At 36.1% G+C, this 19,061-nt stretch overlaps 1 protein-coding gene across 4 annotated transcripts in view; it reads right to left on the bottom strand.

The window, feature by feature from the left end:
* ESRRG (estrogen related receptor gamma) overlaps positions 1 to 19,061 on the bottom strand; it is a gene marked incomplete at both ends in the record, with an annotated part of 481,788 nt that overhangs the window by 2,161 nt on the left and 460,566 nt on the right. For all 4 annotated transcript variants that reach the window (XM_080698935.1, XM_080698936.1, XM_080698937.1 and 1 more), the window contains one exon: positions 12,306 to 12,575. In XM_080698935.1, coding sequence (XP_080555061.1) covers positions 12,306 to 12,575 — 270 coding nt within the window. The remainder of the gene's footprint in view (positions 1 to 12,305; positions 12,576 to 19,061) is intronic.

Below are 19,061 nucleotides of genomic sequence, written 5' to 3'. Positions count from 1 at the left end.
AGGGTGGGGGAGACTGTTGACTGGGGTCTCAAGAATAGTCCCTTTCCACATAGCAATCTCACCCACCTCCTAGAGTAAATTTCCTTAAAAACAAGCTCATGCAATATCTGAAGTTGTCTAAGCACTGGTAATGTTAGCAAGGGAAGCACAGCCATGGTGGTGTTGAGGACAAGCTCTGATATCTTCCCCCCTTTTCTCTATTGCTGTCCTTGAATGAGGCATGAAGGAAAAGGGGTGAGGAGTGGGGAAAGGACATGCACTACTGGTGAGTCTCTAACTACAAGGAAAATTGCAGTGAAGACTGTGTCTTCACATGTAGGTAAGGTGGGCATATCCAATCTGTTCCCAGACTAAAGGTGTGAACATAAAAACAGAATGTTTTTCTCTACATGAAAACAGAGTGCAATCAATGGATGTAGGAACTAGAAATTACATTCTTTAAAAACAAAACAGCTAGACTCAAATAAAAAATAAAAGTAATAAATACATCACCCATTAAACATCTGCTTTGGGTGAATGCTACCTCATTTCAACTCCTAATGGCCCTATGAGTCAAGAGGCTCTGTAGTCAGTGACAAAGCCAGCCTTACACTTGGTTTACTTTCGGAAACAAATGCTGCTGGAACGTGTAACACGTACCACAGCATTCCTTTTGTAAAAACAAAGATCAAATTGACTTGTGAGCTCACTTCAACAACATTCTCTACCACATTTCTAATAAAGACATTGCCAGTTGCATGAAGAATAACCTACTTTACCCAGGACAGGACTCATTACTAGGAATCTTTCCCCAAATTCTTTCCTTTGGTCCTGATTTTAACTACTGGAATGATCTAGAAGAAATTTCCTTTTCCTCTGTGGAATACATTTACACAGTTGAAATCGGCTCCAGTCCCCTCAGCCCTTATCCTAAGTCTTGCCTTCCCCACTCCTTTTGCCAGCGGGAGATCTATTAGAGGATGTCACAGGAAATGAGGCGAGAACAAATAGCAGAGAGATATGCTCACAAACAGCAATTAAGACTTCAAACTATTCTTTAAAGGCTGTGATTTAGCTTGAGAGATTTAAAAATGATTTAATCAAATTACTATGATAATTTAACTTCCCATTTACAGAAAAGATTCTAACTCATTTTAGCTTTACCCATTCTTGGATCTGCTAATACTTTAAATGCAAACTCACTAAATCTGAACTATTTAATTAGACCATGATTCAGCTGGCAGACTGCTGAAGAAAATATTAATCTCCATTAGGGATCCAAGTTCAAGTTCTGGCTCTGTGGCTTTCATCTGTTTTTGCTCTTTTGGCTAAATTTACATGTTGGTGCCAGGCTTAACAGAACTGGCCTTAATTTATGTAATTATTTAGCTTTGGTTGTTAGTGATGGATTTCTTTTAAACTACGCTTCAAAGAAGAGAGTACCAGCATTTGTGCTAATGGGAACCAGATATGCAAAATAATGAAATTCATCAGGTTATAAGCTAACTCAGAAGGGTGAGGCTGCACATTGAAAGCACTGGGTGAGCTGTCAAGAATCCTGGGATACTTGGACCCACGTCGCAACCTATGAAGTCAAAATAATGTGGTTGGACCCAGATATCAGTATTTTTAAACCTAGGTAATTCTGTTAAGGTTGAGAACTCCTAACGTGGACAGATGATTTAGAAAATAAATGAGGTTTCAAAAGTCAGCCACCTCACAAATTATCCATACACTGTCATCCAAATATCGAGATTCAACCTCTAGTAATAAAATAGAACCCATTTATAACTTTTAGTATTTTACTCAGTGAATGCGACCATAAAGAAATATGTCTAGTTCAGACAATTTACTCTAGGAACGTAGCTAAATACCTTTATATCTACTGTTACAAAATTTGGTGAGTCTAAGAGACATTATAAGATTTAATTTTTATATCTTACATAGAATACATAACTGTCCTTCTCTATGCTAAAATTCTCTTCTGTTGCCATGGTCTTAGCTCCTTCAGAATGCTCGTGTTCTATTTGGGCATTTTCTACAGCATGTGTACCTCATCTCAGCTATATTCTCCAGAAGGTGCCAAATCTCATTTTGAGGACAGAATTGAATATCAGAAGCATAAACGTATATTCAGGGTTAAGTCCAATATATGATCTGAACCAACATTCAGAGTAAGGTTTTCTAAGGAATACAGGTGATTTTAGTGTGTGTACAATGCCTATCTGTACAAAAGTGGTTAGAATAGGTCAATGTGACTCTTGCCAGGTCATTAAAAGAATGAAACAGAATAAGCTGGAAAGGAACAGAAGTAAACAAAGATCTGTTTTCTAAAATAGATTTTATGTTTTAAAATGTCTGCTTGTACTATATTGAGGAGTCCAAGAAAGTGATCCTATGGAGATCAAACCACATGGTTCCTGAGAAACAGGAGCTGACTGTGTGGCAACTGGGCTCTTGATTAACATAGATAGTGCCCCTAAGTCTGGAGGAAAAAAACAGGTATCAGTCACACAGTTTTGGTGAAAAATTGCAATATGGCGGTGGCAGCAGCAATACATTTTTTTGTGTGTGTGTATATAGTGCCCGGGATTGAACCCAGGGGCATTCTACCTCTGATCTACATCCCCAGCCCGATTTTTTATTCTTTATTTTGAAACAGGGTCTCACTAAGTTGTGGAATGCCTTACTAAGTAGCTGAGGCTAGCTGCTATCCTGTATCCTCCTGTCTCAGCCTCCCAAGTATTGGAATTACAAGAGTGCAGTAAAATTTTTAATCTCCCCAAATCTGTATATAAAATGTAACAACAACTAAACAAACCAACTAGGTGGAAAAACTAAAAAAATTATTGACATTTACTGTACAGGTAGGTGACAAAGTATCATCAACACACACACACACGCACGCACACACACACACGTTTATGTATCAGTGTACCTAACTCTGTCCATAGCAGGGTTCTCCAAAGAATGGTCACCCCCAGAATGTACTCCCAGAACCCATTTTGTAATCTTACTTAGGCCCTGGTCAGAAAATACTTAGAATGAGTACAGAACATCTTGTCATACCAAATACTATGAACACTATCTACAATTACATGGCTATTCAAAAAGATTCCAGAAGCCAGTTCAAGGGGGTTCCCACTGACCAAAAATGAAACAGTTTGAAGTTTAAAACGGATTATAATATCATTATGATAGATTGATATCCATTATGTATATTTTAATACATAGATTTATAATAACATTAAAAGATAGGGTACCAATTTTCTACTCTGAATATTGGTAAACAATAAGAAATCAAGCATTTATATTACTCCTTCTGTACAAACTATGCCACTGGTACCTAAGTAAGATAAGAGAAAGTAGTATTTTCTTAAGTACCCTAACTATGGAATGAATAAAAAAGTTAGAAAATTATAAATCACCATTTTGCAACTGTTCAAGATTAATAAATTCAGATGATACTAACATCATTCACAATGACACAGACATGATGTACTTCCTAGTGAACAATACAGTAGAACAGGCACCTCAGTGACAGACCCTGAATCTGACTTACTCTCTGGATCCAGCTGCCAATTTGCACAAAAAAGGAGCAGAGAAGCAGGACTGTGAGAAACTACAGGTCAAATTCTGTGCTTCCTCAACAGATGATGACACAAAATAAAAATGAAGGGAAAACCTTTAGATTTAGATTTTACATTTAAAGAATATTGAAAATCTGAAAAAAAAATATATTTTTTTCTTTAAGCTAAGTGTGGTAGTATCTGCCCAGATACTGGGGAGGTTGAGGCAGAAGCGATATAAGTTCCAGACAAGCTGGGTAAGTTACAGAGACCTTATCTCAAAAAAAAAAAATTAGAGGGCTCAGTGGTAGAGCACCCCTGGGTTCAATCTCAGAATTGCATACTACAAAAAATATTATAATAATAAATAAGCAAGACTAAACTATACTAATGATACGCATTTAGCAATAAAGCCATAATGAAACACACAGAAATAATGACTATCCAAGTGAGAATAGGACTTTCAGCAAAAGTGATTTTTTAAGAGAGATTTTTCTTTTGCTGCTATCAGTGTCATCTTTCTTTCAGAATCCATTCTATGTGTTTTTAATCAATACATTATATTTGGCACCCTTCTACTAAAAAGTGGCTACTTTAATGAAAAGGAAGGGGATTGAGATTGGGACAAAACACCTAGAATGTATTTTGGGCACCTTGCAAAAAGTTAGTTCTTGGCCTTGCTTATTTAATCACGGTGGAAGACTGAAAAGTGGCCCCAAAGCCATCTATTAACTACTATCTAGAACCTGTGTCTTTATAAGGTAAAACAAACTTTACAGATGTGATTAGGATACTACCCTGTGCTATCCAGGTGAGCCATCAAGGGAAGCAAAAGAGAGAGGAAGGCCATATTCTCAACTAAGTAAAAGGCTACACTGCTGGCTTTAAGATGGAGGAAGGTGGCATAAACCAAGGCACTCACGGAATGAGATTCTAGAAGCTGGAGAAAGCAGGAAAAGAGATGTTCCCCAGAGCCTCCAGACGGAGGCCAACCCTGTCTACACCTTATGTTTCCTTGGTGAAACTGAGTTTGGACTTCTGACTTTCAGAATTGTAAGAGAATAAATGTGCATTAGTTAGGTCAAGTTGTAGTGTTTTATTTGGGTAGCATAGGAAGTTTGTTAAGGCATACATCTTTCTGTGTTCTTCTGCATATACATAAAGAGATAAAAGGACAGGAACTTATGATGGGATGTTCTCTTTGGAAAGCAGCTAATCAAGTGGATTTCCTATAAGTACCACAAAAACAGCATAAAGAACTTGTTCACATACCAAGAAAAAGGCTTAGTAAAGCGATGATTCTATTATTGGAATTAGTACCAGTAACACTAATTTTGTATTCAGTCATGGTGAGAAGATCCCCACTCACAATTTCATTGCTTTCCAATAAGACACATTCATTTTTTAAAAGAGCCCTGCTTTCTTCATCTCTTGTTTTTTATTAAAATGCTAGCTTTCTCCTACATTTACACCCACACAAATCACTCTTACTGCATTTATATGATATACCAAAGCACAGAAAACTCAATGGCTATAGTTTTTTCTCCAAAGCTTCTCTCTCAAATCCCAGATTATTGCTCTCATTGTTACCTTTACCTTGCATAATGGGATTTCTCTGCTAGGTCTTTTCTATTTCTGTGCAACTGCTCCAGTCTTTTTTTCCCCTCCTGTCTTCTTCTCTTCTTTCCCTCCCTCCTCTGTACAACTGCTCTAATTTCTTTCTTTTTCTATCTTCTCTCCTCTCCTCTTTTCTCTTTCTCTCCTTCTGAACAAGTACTCTCTTTTTTTCTATCTCCTCTCTCTCTTCCCTTTCCTCTCCTCTTTTCTGTCCAACTGTTCTAGTCTTTTTCTTTTTTCTCTCTCCTCCTCTTTTCTCTTCTCTCTCTCTCCTTCCCTCTTCCCCCTCTCTCTTTCTCCTTCTCTCTGTCCACATTTGTTATTTTTTCTAGGAGTTTTCTAACTCCATTTACTAGAATTCTTGAAGATAATTGTAGTCATAGTGAATGTTGATACCAATTTGGCTAACAAATATTTACACCTTTCGTATCATCATAGATGATCTGCATGATGCTTACGATATCCTATAACAGATTGCTCATTGTCTTAATACCTGTAAGTGAAAGCAATGTTATAGTTGCTTCCTAGAAGGAAGACAACTATAAAGTAATTCATGTGCTATTACTCAGGTTGGAAACATTCAGAGATATTTGCAGCAAATATTTCTTACAACATGTCAAGGCTCGGTGATCATTGAGTACAATAAAAGATAAGAACTAGGTTTTGGTTTTACCTAAAACTTTTGCAACATTGTAATAAAGATGAAATTTAAGGGGTTGGTTCATTAAGTAACAAATTTTGTTTTTCAAATATATCATCAGAAATATAATTAATTCTGAAAATGATGGTAGAGGTCAGTGAAATAACAAATAAATAAATAAAAATAGGAATAAAAGTAGACTAGGAGATAGAAGATATCATTTTGATTTCTTATTTACCTGATAGCATTAATTATTGTTCGGTCTAGGTAAAATACAAAAACTACCATCTACCATAGAACCATCTACCATAGAAGACCTAAATATTTCAATTTCTAATAAAATTCCATAACCTCTTGAGAAACATTTTACCTTTAATTGTTTTTCACTTTCCTGGTTTTACATTAGTCAACTCTTCCTATGATTCATAGCTTTAAATAAGCATAGACAGAAAATATTTGAAAACCCAGATTGTGTCTATTCTGAATATATACAGACTTCCCCTTTTGTCTTGTTTATTCCCTAAACAGTATAGTATAACAACTACTACACAGCATTATATTAAGTATATAAGTAATTTACAGATGATATTTAAAGCACATAGGAGGTATGCAGACATTGTACACAAATACCATACCATTATATATAAGGGTCTTTTGTCTCTGTGGATTTTGATACCCATAGGTATGTATGGGGGTCCTGAGGGACTATGGATACAAGAAGACAGCAGAATAAAAGCTAATCTGCATTTAAAATGGTAATTGGGGTTCTTGGATATTAAATTGCAATGGCTCAAATATTCTATACTGAGCCTTTTAAAGACACAGTATAATAATTATTTGTAGAATAGAATTTGTTTATTGAAGGCAGGGGACAGAAAACACAACCCTTTGCTTCACAGTGGCCATGCATCTTTATCAATTCACTTTAGATATTCTGTAAAATAATATTAGACACGGCTTCCACCTGGACATGTCGTGGGGATCCAGCGAGACACCCAGAAAAGGCTTAAAAAAGAGAAGCAGCTATAGGTTCTTAAAAAGGAAGATATGGCCAGCGGCAAAAACTGTCTCCAAAAGATAAAAAAATCTTAGTAAAAAAATTAATAAAATTGGCTGAGAACCCACTAGATACTCCCTAGACCAAAGAGGGTTATTTTTTTAAATTTTATACTAATTGTTTACAACCATGTAGATGTTAACATTTGTCAATTACAAATTCAGCACACATATTTTGATTCTCTGGATTGTCAAACTCACCACTTTCACTTAAAAGTAACTAACCTAGGCCGGGCATGGTGGCACATGCTTGTGATTCCCCAGTTTGGGAGGTGGAGACAGGAGGATGGCGCAGTTTCCAAGCCAGCCTTGCTGGCTTAAGAGACCTTGTTTCTAAATTTAAAAAATATATATATACATACATATATATATATATTAGGTCTGAGAGTGTAGCCCGGAGGTAGACGGGTTTCCAGGAACCCCGGTACCACCAAAACATAAAAAAAGTAACTGACATAAAAATTTGAGCCACTTAGTAGAGATTAGACATTATTTAATTTACTTGTTTTACTTTATGTAAGAGTAAATACTTCTGTGGGTAACCACATATCTTCAAAGATGTTGAAATTTGGGTTTGGCTTAAAATCTCACTTTAGGTAAAATGTATAGATATATATTATATAGATGTACATATAGTATATTTGTGGTGTTCATATTTTGTTGGGTGATATTAGGAAAATCTTATCTAAAATGTTTCCCCTAAGAAGATGCTAATTAAAGAAAAAGATTGAAAAACACTAGGCCAAACTTATAGGAAGGTCTAAGTATTCAAATTAAATGAGGTCCCATTCCAATTTTCTACAGCAATCATAAACTCTTTATCCTTTGAAACTGCACAATTCCACACACATACCGTTTGACCTCTTCTTGAGAACAGCAATGGAATACTGTTACGAGAAAGTCATACTTAGGATTTTAAGTTGCTCACCAAAATACTAGTTGTAGCTCTATATAGATGCTATTATTCCAGAAATACTTAAAAGTAAAAAAAATAAAATAAAAACTTGACTTTAAACATATGTATTCTATTATTATTATCATCATTATTATTAAACCCAGTGGCATTCTACCTTTAAACTACACCCCCAGTTCTTTTTTTAAAATTGGAAATAGGGTCTCACTAAGTTGCTGAGGCTGGGCCCCAAGATGTGTTACTCCTGTCTCAGCCTCCCAATTGCTGGGATTATAAGCATGTATCACCATGCCTGGTTTTATTTATTTTATGATTTATTTTTACTTATGGTACTAGGGATTGAACCCAGGAAAATTCTACCTCTGACCTATAGCTCCAGCCTATCTATCTATTCGTTTGTTTATTTATTTATTTATTTATTTAGGTGGTAATGGGGTTCCTGGAAACCCTTCTACCTCCGGGCTACACTCCCAGATCTATTTTTTAATATTTTTATTTGGAAACAAGGTCTCTTAAGCCAGTGAGACTGGCTTTGAACCTGTGAGATATTCCTGTCTCTGCCTCCCAAGCACCGGGACTACAAGCATGTGCCACCAGGCCTGGCTTAATTTTTTTTTTTTTAACAGGCTTTCGATAACTTGCTGAGGCTGGTTCAAATCTGTGATCCTTCTATCTTAACCTACCAAATATTGGGATTGCAGACATGTGCCACCACATCCAGCAACAGATTTATTCCCTAAATGAGCTCCCTTAGCTTCAGGTTGGGGACTTGACAAGGGTCACCAGGGTCAGCATGTGAGTGGCAGCTAGGAAGGTCTGGAGATGGAGCTTGAAGGTCTTGTGACTTGAACAAAGGAGGATGATCAGACCTAAGGTGATTCATCATCTCACACTAATTTTTAAATTTTGGTATATAAACATGAGTGTATTACCTTGGGACTAGTGATAACAGTTTCGAATAAATTCTTAAACATAATAATCAATAGAACCAATAAAAGAATATAAGCCAGCTGTGGTCACACATGCTTGTAATCCCAGCATTTGGGAGGCTGAGACAGGAGGATCGTGGTTCGCGGACAGCCTCAGCTACTTAGTGAGGCCCTTTGCAACTCAGTGAGACTCTGTTTCAAAATAAATAATAAAAAAAAAATAGGGCTGGGGGTGTTGCTTGGAGACAGAATGCCCCTGGGTTCCATCCCCAGTACTGAAAAAAAAAAAAAAAGAATATAGCCTAATGGCAAAACTATTCAGTAAGTTTATGACAATATTTCACTATATTCCTTAATACACAGAAAATATTACTCATTAAATCAAACAATTCCCAAAATGGAAAGGATTCCAGAGATCAGGTATATACGAACTCTTGGTATATGTCCAAGAAAACTGGGGCCTTCTAATGACCATGTTAAAATTGTGACATAGATTTTTCTTTTGAAATTTGATCTCACAGAACTGCATGAGGGGTGTAATGGTTGTTCAGTGCTTAAGCGCACAGTTTATCTGGACCTGTACATTTCTTATCTTTAAAAATAATCAGAGATGGATGTGATGGTACATGTCTGTAATCCCAGTACTTGAGAGGCTGAGACAGGAGGATTACAAGTTTGAGGCCAGCCTCAGGAACTTACCAAGGCCCTTGGAAATTTAGCAAGATACTGTTTCCAAATAAAAAATAGAATAGGGCTGGGAGTATAGCTCAAAAGCAGAATGCCCATAAGATTAATCCCCAGCACCAAAAAAGAAAAAAGAAAAAAAGAATCAGAATTTATTACTTAGGGTTTTCAAATATTTGAATGAGAACAGTGGTATTAGTTTATAATATTGTTGTTTTGCCATATACCTGGAGATACGAGATACACTACTAAATATGTTCTGCTCTTCTACATTTTCCTGAATTCACATATAACAAAAACAGAACTACAAAACATATGACAGCCATGACAAGGAAATCAGCTGCCTGTTCACAAGTATTACCACAACATTCATAATTATTTACTAAAGACAGAGATTTAAAATAAGATAAAATCTAGAAAAAAATGAGACATTGCTTGTTAACACTAACAAGCTTACAGGGAGAGCTAAAATATCTACATAAATAACACTAGACTTATTTGCATAAAAAACTCTGAAATTCCTAAATACCAGAAGAAAGTCTAGGAGTTTCCTAGGGTCTCTACAAAAATATTAAAATATCTTTATATTAATATGCTCATGAGCAGTTTAAAAAAAACTTACATTGGATCTAAGTAAGATTATATCTACAACTTCATTGCTATCCTCCAAACACTAGTCAAAAATGGAATGAAATCATTTTATATTTACTGTATCAAAGAAAATAACTTTCTGATTGGCTTACCCCAAACTAAAAAGCTAGGACTGGTGGGTGGAGTAGGTGAGAAAAAATTTACAAACAGGAAAGGTGTCACAATTTAGAGATTAAAAGAGTTTTTGTAGTACTTAATCAGTTCTATTGTATGGAGTCCTTGGTGTTGAGAGGCTTAAAAAAATGTTAGACTCATGCTGAAACTTCTGAGAGGCCATGTTACTCAATTACTACAATAGGAGAAGAAAAGAGAGCTTGTTAACTATGTCTGGCTTTAAACAGAAAAAAAAAATAAATAACCTACCTTGTTCTTTAAATACTTTCTAATCACCACCGACTGTGCAAAGTAGGCCAAAATATTTGTATATCAATAATATTAATGATGTTATTTAGAAGCAACAGAGAAAGAAATGCTGCAAGTAATTACGGTACTCTAATACTGAGCCATAAACTATACATCTAACATTATAAACTTTTAGCAATTTTTATAATAAAGTTTTAGCATTGCTCAGCATTCACAATTAACTAAGAATTTAAAATAGGAATTCGAAACATAAGAGGCACAAAACATGCTTATTCTATTTTAAAAACAACTGATCAAATAAATGTTTCAAGTGAGAATTGTTTCATGGTCATCAAATAAAAAATTTCCCCCAAACCATTGTGTTAAAATCTTCCATCTAATTATGAGAGATGTTAAAATGGGAAGTTGATAAAAACTAATATACCCTCAGAAGATTTCTATCCCATCTCCTACTTTGATCTTCTACTGAGCAGGGAAAGGGGTATTTGAGGGTTTATAACAACAGTGCCATTTGTCATAAAGAATCATATTTTAGTTTCACAATGGGGTGAGAAAGGAGGTTGAATGGTGTAGTAAGGAAGGGGATTACATTCACAATTAAAATTGTGAGATGCTAAACTCCATTATGGAGACAAATAGGAACATACAACTTCATTGTTGAAAACAATTTCCTCCTCTCTGTCCAAGGATTCGTGCATCAATATTGTAGATGAACTGTTAATTACAAAATCAATTAAAAATTATTTCTAAAAACAGTCACGCGTCCCTGGCTCTCATGGGGGCAATTTGGGCAGAAGGTCTCATCTCACTAGGACTGCGCCAAATCACAAAGTCGTCATCCACAAGTCAGCAAAAGCAATCTGGTTTTTCATTTTTCAGCGCGGCTGAGCCCAGCCTGAGATTGATCGTCACATATGGCCCCAGAAAACAAACTGTCAATACCTTGAATGCTGCAGAATTTGAACAAATAGCCGTCCGCCCATTCAAGCCACTCATTGCATCCCATTTAACAGATTTTATTGACAGTTTCCTTCTTGTAATTAAAGGGAAAACTACTGGCCAGCAACCAAGATAAAGTTCAAAGATAGGGTCAAAACAAAAGCAGATGGAGGGGCACGGTGTGACTGTCAATGGTACATAGCATCAGAGCATGTTATTGACATGCAGGTATCTAATGATCGGTGCGTCATTAAGGAAGGATCTATCCTGAACTTTATGCAAATGCTAAAAGAGACTTAAGACCACAATAAAGCAGTCTGCGAGGCACAAAGGGAAAAGCAGCAAAGCACCAACGATTTTTACTTATCAGAGGTTGCTCCCTATTTTGGCACATTTCAGTTCAAATGTAAAGAACATTCATCCCCATAATGCTTTAACCCTTCCTGCATAGGTGGTACCTTTGAGAGAAATAATCCCTCAGCTGAATTTGACTTCTAAAAGGTTCCAGAATGTAAGAAATGAAGTATTCTATGAGAACCAGAATTAAAAGCAATACTAGATATATGATCCCAAGTGCAAAATTTGCATTTTGAAGGGAAAATAGTTCATGTGGATTCATAATTCACTTATGTTTACTTATGCATAAAAAGCACTGAAATTAATTTTGTCCTAAGAGTGTACACTTATGCTATTCCTACAAAAGTTTTTGTTTCCTTGTGATCCAAATTAATAAATGCATCGAGTGGTAAAAATTTTATGGTTTTCAATGAGCAGGTAAAATAAAAATCATTTCCTTTAAGAGTATTTTTTTCATTCCTAACTTTTCCCTGGAAAGTTATATGAATTGTAATTTCATTGACTCATACAGCATTTGCAAATTATGTCTAATAGCTCCCCGATAAAGAAGTTAAGGGAAGGGGTAAAACTAACAAAAACTGCAACAATGACCATGTCAACATGCCAACCTGAATTAGCAAGTGCTATAGCTTTGAGGGTGACAAATTCTTCTTTTTCCAACTTCATGCTCTTGTATTTCTTTACCAGCTGCAGGATAGCATTATTTAGGTCAAGAAGGCCTGCTAATTTGGACTGGTCTTCGTCCATTATATAATCGTCTGCATAGACAAGTTCATCCTCAAACGAAAGTGATCGGTATACGACGCCAAGGATCAAAATTTCCATCCAAGCACTCTGCAGAAGGCTCATCTGGTCTGCCAGGGACAGCGTGGAGAAGCCTGCATGGGAAGATGAGCAGATCAGGTTACTTTAAAGCCATAATTTCATAATGCAACGCTAGTTTCATATGGTAGTAGGCCTCCGCAGAGGAGCTCAAAATGACCCTGAGCTTTGATTAGGAGCTCTTAAAATTTTCCTCTGATTGCTTTGTGAACGGCAAAGTAAAAAAAGTAAAAGTCACAAACCAGACTTAATTGGTTGATGTTTTTATACAATTTGTAGACACAGTAGAGGGAAATATCATAGAGGCATAGCATTTTTTTTAATATATACAGAAAATACCATGTATCTTTTTTTCTTTTCTCTGGTACTAGGAATTGAACCTGCGGTGCTTTTTCTCTGAGCTCCACCCCTAGCCCTGTTTTATTTTGAAATGGGATCTCACTAGATTGCTGAATCTGGCCTCCAACCTGTGAACCTCCTATGTGAGCCTCACAAGTACTGGGGTTACAGGCATATGCCACTCCACCCAGCTCCATTTAGTGAATTTCCTTTTACAATGGCAATTAGTAGTATAAAAAAAAGAAGACGAAGGAAAACAGCAATTCATTCTTGTTCTTAAGCTAATTACTTAAAAAGTTAAATATAAAACCAATAAGGTTTGGTAAAAAGGATGTGAACAGAGCCACATCCTGAATGTAAGTACTTGCTCTACTGGGGATTGGCTATTTCACCTTGAGAAGAACAATTAATGTTTACCTTATTTTTGCATTTGGGAAATACAACACACAACACTGGGAAATACAACACTCAACTCATCTAAACACTATTTTATAGCATGCACTGGATAACTGTTACTATATTATATAATATTTTTATCTACATTATTTTGCTGAGTACTTCAATTTTTTATTGGAAACCTGGCTGCATTCACACATGCATATTTAAAGTCCCTTCTGAGCTTGAGAAAAAAACCCACAAAAATAAAATTTTAAAAGTAAAGACCTAATCAGAGGGGATTCTGAAACAAAATCCTAAAGATGCCTAATGATAAGATGCTTTAAGAGTCCTAAAAATCAAAGTTTTATTGCCAAGGGTATCCCCAGGAATTCCAAGGATGGCCACCTACTCCCATGATTTTTTAAGATATAATAATATAATTTAAGATCCTGCTACCAGTGATTCTGGTGGGAATATTTTGAATAACACAACTTTAAAAATATCTATTTTTACTGTCCTGCTAGATATTATTACCCAAATATTACTTAAATTGTAAATATCCACTCACATCAAACCTGCTTATGATTATTGTTATTGTCATTTTTATTCATATTAAATATGATATGAGAAGTTAGAGCATAATAAAGAAAAAGGAATGATTTTCTGACCTATTAGTGAAAACATTAGCTGTTAATGCTTAATAAAATCATCAAAAGGGATTAGTCCACTTTTTCTTAAAGGGGACTTAATGGAACTGTAAAAAAAAAACTTTTCTTTCACCAACAGGGTATGTACATATTATTTGACAAGGTTTCCTTTGGTCTCGCTTGGTAAATTCTTTTTTCTCTTTATCTTGAAATTTAGAATTAAATGAATAAATACCTACTTAGAGGTATAACAACTTAGAGGTATAATAACATAACATTTTAAACAAGGATTGAAAAAGAAAAAATAATAATCTAATCCGAATAAATTTGGCTCTGGGTATTTCTAATTTAGGAAAAGTTATATTTACACACACACACATACACACACACACACACACACACACACACACACATACACTTTTATTTTCTGTTCCCTCCCCACCAGTAAAAAATATACAATGTAAATCTAAATATTTAACTCAGGAAAAGAGAATAAGTTGGGATTTGTTTTGGAAATTAAATCAACAGTAAACAACCCCTCCCCCCTCCCCGACACACACACATATTCTCATCTGAAATGTCAGTAGCAAAAGAACACAGGCAGGGGTGTGGTAGCATACACTTGTAATCCCAGTACTTGAGAGACTCAGACGGGAGTATCACAGGTTCGAAGCCAGCCTCAGCAATTTAGTGAGGCTCTGAGCAACTTAGTGACCCTGTTTTCAAGTTAAAAATAAAAAATTAAAATAAATTAAAATAAAATGGGGCCGGGCATGGTGGCGTAGGCTTGTAATCCCAGCATTTGGGAGGCTGAGACAGGAGGATCAAGGTTTGCGGACAGCCTTAGCTATTTAGTGAGACCCTTTGCAACTCAGTGAGACCCTGTTTCAAAGTAAAGAATAAAAAAAATAGGGCTAGGGGGTGTAGCTCAGAGACCGAATGTCCCTGGGTTCCATCCCCAGACCCACACACACAAAAAAGAAAAATAAATAAATAAATAAAATTTAAAAAAATTAAAATGGGTCTGGGGGTATAGCTTGGCGGTAAAAGGCCTCTGGATTATAACCCCCTTGCTACAAAAAATAAAATAAAACGAAATGAAATGAAATGAAAGGTGTAGGGCTTTTCAGTTTTCTGTGCTTTTCTTCCTCCTTTCCATGCTCCCAAGCAGCAGTTTTGTGCCACAGCAGATGGACAGAGCGCATAGCCCGCAGCACCTTCCCATGACAGCCCAATTCTCCCTCCCAGACACTACTGTTAGTAAATAGATTTACACATTCTCCAATCTCCACACATCTTTCTGCCGAATAATTAAAAGCAGGATGATTAGTTTATTGAGTGGAAGGAGGAACTTTTTTATTGAGGTCCATCCATGATTTTATCAGGGCCAGCACTTTTACGGTTGTCAGGGGGGTGCAGGCATCCAATTTTTCTTATCTGCCTGATTAATACAAACGCTGTTTCAGGACGCATTAATTAACAGATACAAATCTACGTTCTCATGGAAGGATCAATACGGAGAAGAAAAGAGGCATCAATGTGAATTTAGTGCTGATGATGGAGAAGGCACACTATCGACATTTACGTGCACAGAAACTTTAAAGTTGTTCCGGGGCCCCTTTGTCCCTGCGATTTACAAATTAACAATTTTTCAGCCACAACAATGTTTCACGCTTTTCTTTGGGGTTTAATTAAGCAAAAAGCAATAAAATTTTACTTTTTTAGGTTGTTCTCACAATTTCTTCTTTCCTCGCTGATGGCTGTGTATTTTATCCCTTCTGCAAACCTAACTTCTCTTTCACTTCTTTATGAAATAACTAAGAGGAAAAGGAGTAAAGAAAAGAAAGGTACTTTTAAGATTTGGTGTCCGGATGGTTAAAGTACAAAAGATTTGACAAGTTTGCTTGCTTGATATTCTCTTCTCTTTTACTTGATGAAAGAAAATTTTGTTTTTGCAAAAGCATAGACTAAAAGGAAAAATCCATGCTGTGCAAATAAAATAAAATAAAAGTCCAGGCATCTCTTTTCTGTCTAGAAATAGCTGTCTGGCGATTTTAACCCTTTACTATCCCACTTCTGCCATTTGGAAGTCAGCACAAAGAGCTTTCAAATGCCTGGTTAGCAGTTAGCCTTCCTATGAGACAGTCACGTTCCACTGGTCACAAAAGAGGCCAAATACCTAATAAAGATTTTACTTTCATTTCATACAATTATTTTACCTGATTTTAAGATTGCTAGATATACTGTGCATTCATACAGACACATGGATGAAATAATATTTTTATCAATAGTCCTGAGCAAAGTAGATGAACCTCAATAACAAAAATCTAAACAAAAATGAATGTTTAAATAGTGGTGAGTCCAAGAAATTTTTTAAAAACATGATTGCTGTATTGATTCACACATACTTGTATCTAAATGTTAATTATTTGTTTGAAAGTTAACAAGCATTTAATGGTGTTTTTATACTGCTCAGGCTGTAAGTTACAGAACCTCGTCATCTGTATTTTTGGAAAGAAACCTCTTTCCCAGGTGGAGTAAATTATGCTTCGCAATAGTGCTGTCTGAACTTCATGTTTTGTACATCCTGGTATCTTAATCTTTGGTGTGTGACAGGTTATAGTTTTAAATGTTCAGCCGTATTACAGCTTTTTAAATACACTGATGCCTTGGCACGTTTTTTTTCTTCTTCGGCTACAACCCATTCCATGTACATTGCTGACAACTCTCATCTCTCCTCATCCGTCCTCAAGTCAGTGCCATTTAATGTATCGCGGGCATTTTGCTTAGCAGAATGACTCTCTACTTTGACCCACAGTTAAATAGCATGTTTATCTGCAACCCAGTGTGCTTCAAATAAACCGGATGACAGTTAGGAATAGCATCATTTGGACGGATTGAAAAGCTTCTCTAGCGGCAGGTGCCCCTGAGGTAACGGACTTGCAGAAAGCATGTTCTGTGCCAACTATCTTGCTTTCTTCTGCTGGAAACTTTCGGAGGTTGACAGTGGTGCCATGGGCTCTCGTCAAGCACATTTTTTTTTCCCCCAGCCTGGCAAACTGATGCACTTTGCAGTCAACTTAAAAAAAGGCTAAGCATTGGAAAGTGTGAAGGGCAAAAAATATCTGACGGCTAGTCTTCAAAAATACACTTTCATTTCAGAAAGCATAAATGTTTATTTCCTGAACAGAGTGTTGACAGAAATAGGCTGCAGCGCAGGCATTTGGGTTTAACCCCTGCTAGGCATTTTCTTCTCCGCTGCTTTCTTGAAAAACACAGCAAGCAGTTTAAATCTTCAGGGTGTCGGTTAATATCAGCTAATCATGGCATTGATTTGCCTTCTCACAGTTTTTGAACTGTAGCTTCTCTGTCCCACAAAAATTGACACTTTTCAACAAATAGCATATCACGCTAGAATCATAATTGTGCCATAATGATGCACTGAGACAGCCAATGAAGCTAGCTTGGAGATGACTGAGCAACGCAGCACGAGTGAGAATTTCTCTGTCCCGTACGAATAACCCTAATGTTTACAAGAACTAGGGAAGAGAAGCCTAAGAGTGGCATGAAGATTTGCTCTTAATTTCCAACAGATGCTCAGATGCACAGCCCATGTTAGAGAGAAACTTTTTCTGCATCTCTAAGCCACTTGCTCTTTTCACATATGGTGTGACATAGCAGTTGTTGCATGATTCACAAAGCACACACCTCTGCGTCTGAGGGGGTGGGCAGGGGCTGACTCACAGACTGACTCTCACTAGCAGTGAGATTTAAGTATCTACAGATGGTTAACTGCCAGAGTGAAAGCTGGAACATCTATGTGGTGCTATCAGAAGCATCTTACTTATAAATTTTCTTTAAAAGGAATGATAATGATGAAATCTCTATTAGGTTAATACTTAAGCATGAATTTAAATTCATTCACAATTGATATTGGTAAAATGTAAGAATAACTGACAAAAAATGGGAAATCGGTTCCTTTCTGTCTCATTGGATCATTTGTTTGGATATTTATTAATTTGCATAAAAATATGCTTCTGTGGTTTTGCTTTACTTTCAAGTTGCACACAGACTTTATGGGCCCATTATGTTAAAATTTAATTCACAGGACAAATCCATATTCATAAATTTGAAAGGTAAAACTTAGACCTATTTATTTTTATTTTAAATTTTTTTTGTGGTACTGGGGATGGAACCCAGGGACATTCTACCTACAAGCTACACCCCCAGTCCTATTTTTTAATTCTTTATGTTGATACAGGGTCTCACTGAGTTGAAAAGGGCCTCACTAAGTAGCTGAGGCTGTCTGTGAACTAGGATCCTCCTGTCTCAGCCTCCCAAATGCTGGGATTATAAGTGTGAGCCACCAAGCCTGGCTTTAGAATTTACATTTAAATATCAATGTAAGCCAGGCGTGGTGGCACAGGCTTGTAATCAAACAGGTTTGAAGTCAGCCTTGCTGGCTTAAGAGACCCTGTTTCCAATTATAAAAAAAAAAAGTATAAAATAGGTCTGGGAGTGTAGCCCAGAGGTAGAAGGGCTTTCAGGAACCCCGGTACCACCAAAAATAAATAAATAATAAATAAATATCAATGTAAATACATACAGTATGTATATATATTATAGTGTATAATATCAACACTATATATACATATTATATATAATATGTGTATATATGCATATTAATAATTTATATTATATTACATACATATGTAATTATATGTGGGGGTAGTATAAAATAAAACTGAAAAAATAATATGGGAAGTTGTGACCAGCTAAATAATAAAAGAATAGCATTGTAAAGGGATATCTACCAGTTCAAGACAGAATTATAACTTTTAATTGAGTGTACAGGTGCAATTGGCAATTGATAATTCATGTGATTATATAAACAGTCAAACGAATGAACAATTAGCTCATTCATGGACACAGAAATTGAAAACATCCCATCATCACAGCAAATATACTTTAACAATTTTTCCTTGTTTCCCAGCCTAGCTTATTAGAACAATTACAAGTATAATAGATAGTAAACAAAAATATCCCATAGAGAACACATGAAACTCTCAACATAATGGAAACGGTTTTGTTTATTTTTCCTGCAGGTGTGTGGCTTTTTCACAATTGCCAACCTGCCTAGAACTGTGGTAGGATAGATGGATGCTCAATATAAATGGA

The sequence above is a fragment of the Muscardinus avellanarius genome (assembly GCF_963383645.1).
Source record: "Muscardinus avellanarius genome assembly, chromosome: 7".
Lineage (NCBI taxonomy): Eukaryota > Metazoa > Chordata > Mammalia > Rodentia > Gliridae > Muscardinus > Muscardinus avellanarius.
The sequence above is the reverse complement of the archived record's forward strand: the minus strand, read 5'-3'. Positions and strand labels throughout refer to the sequence as shown.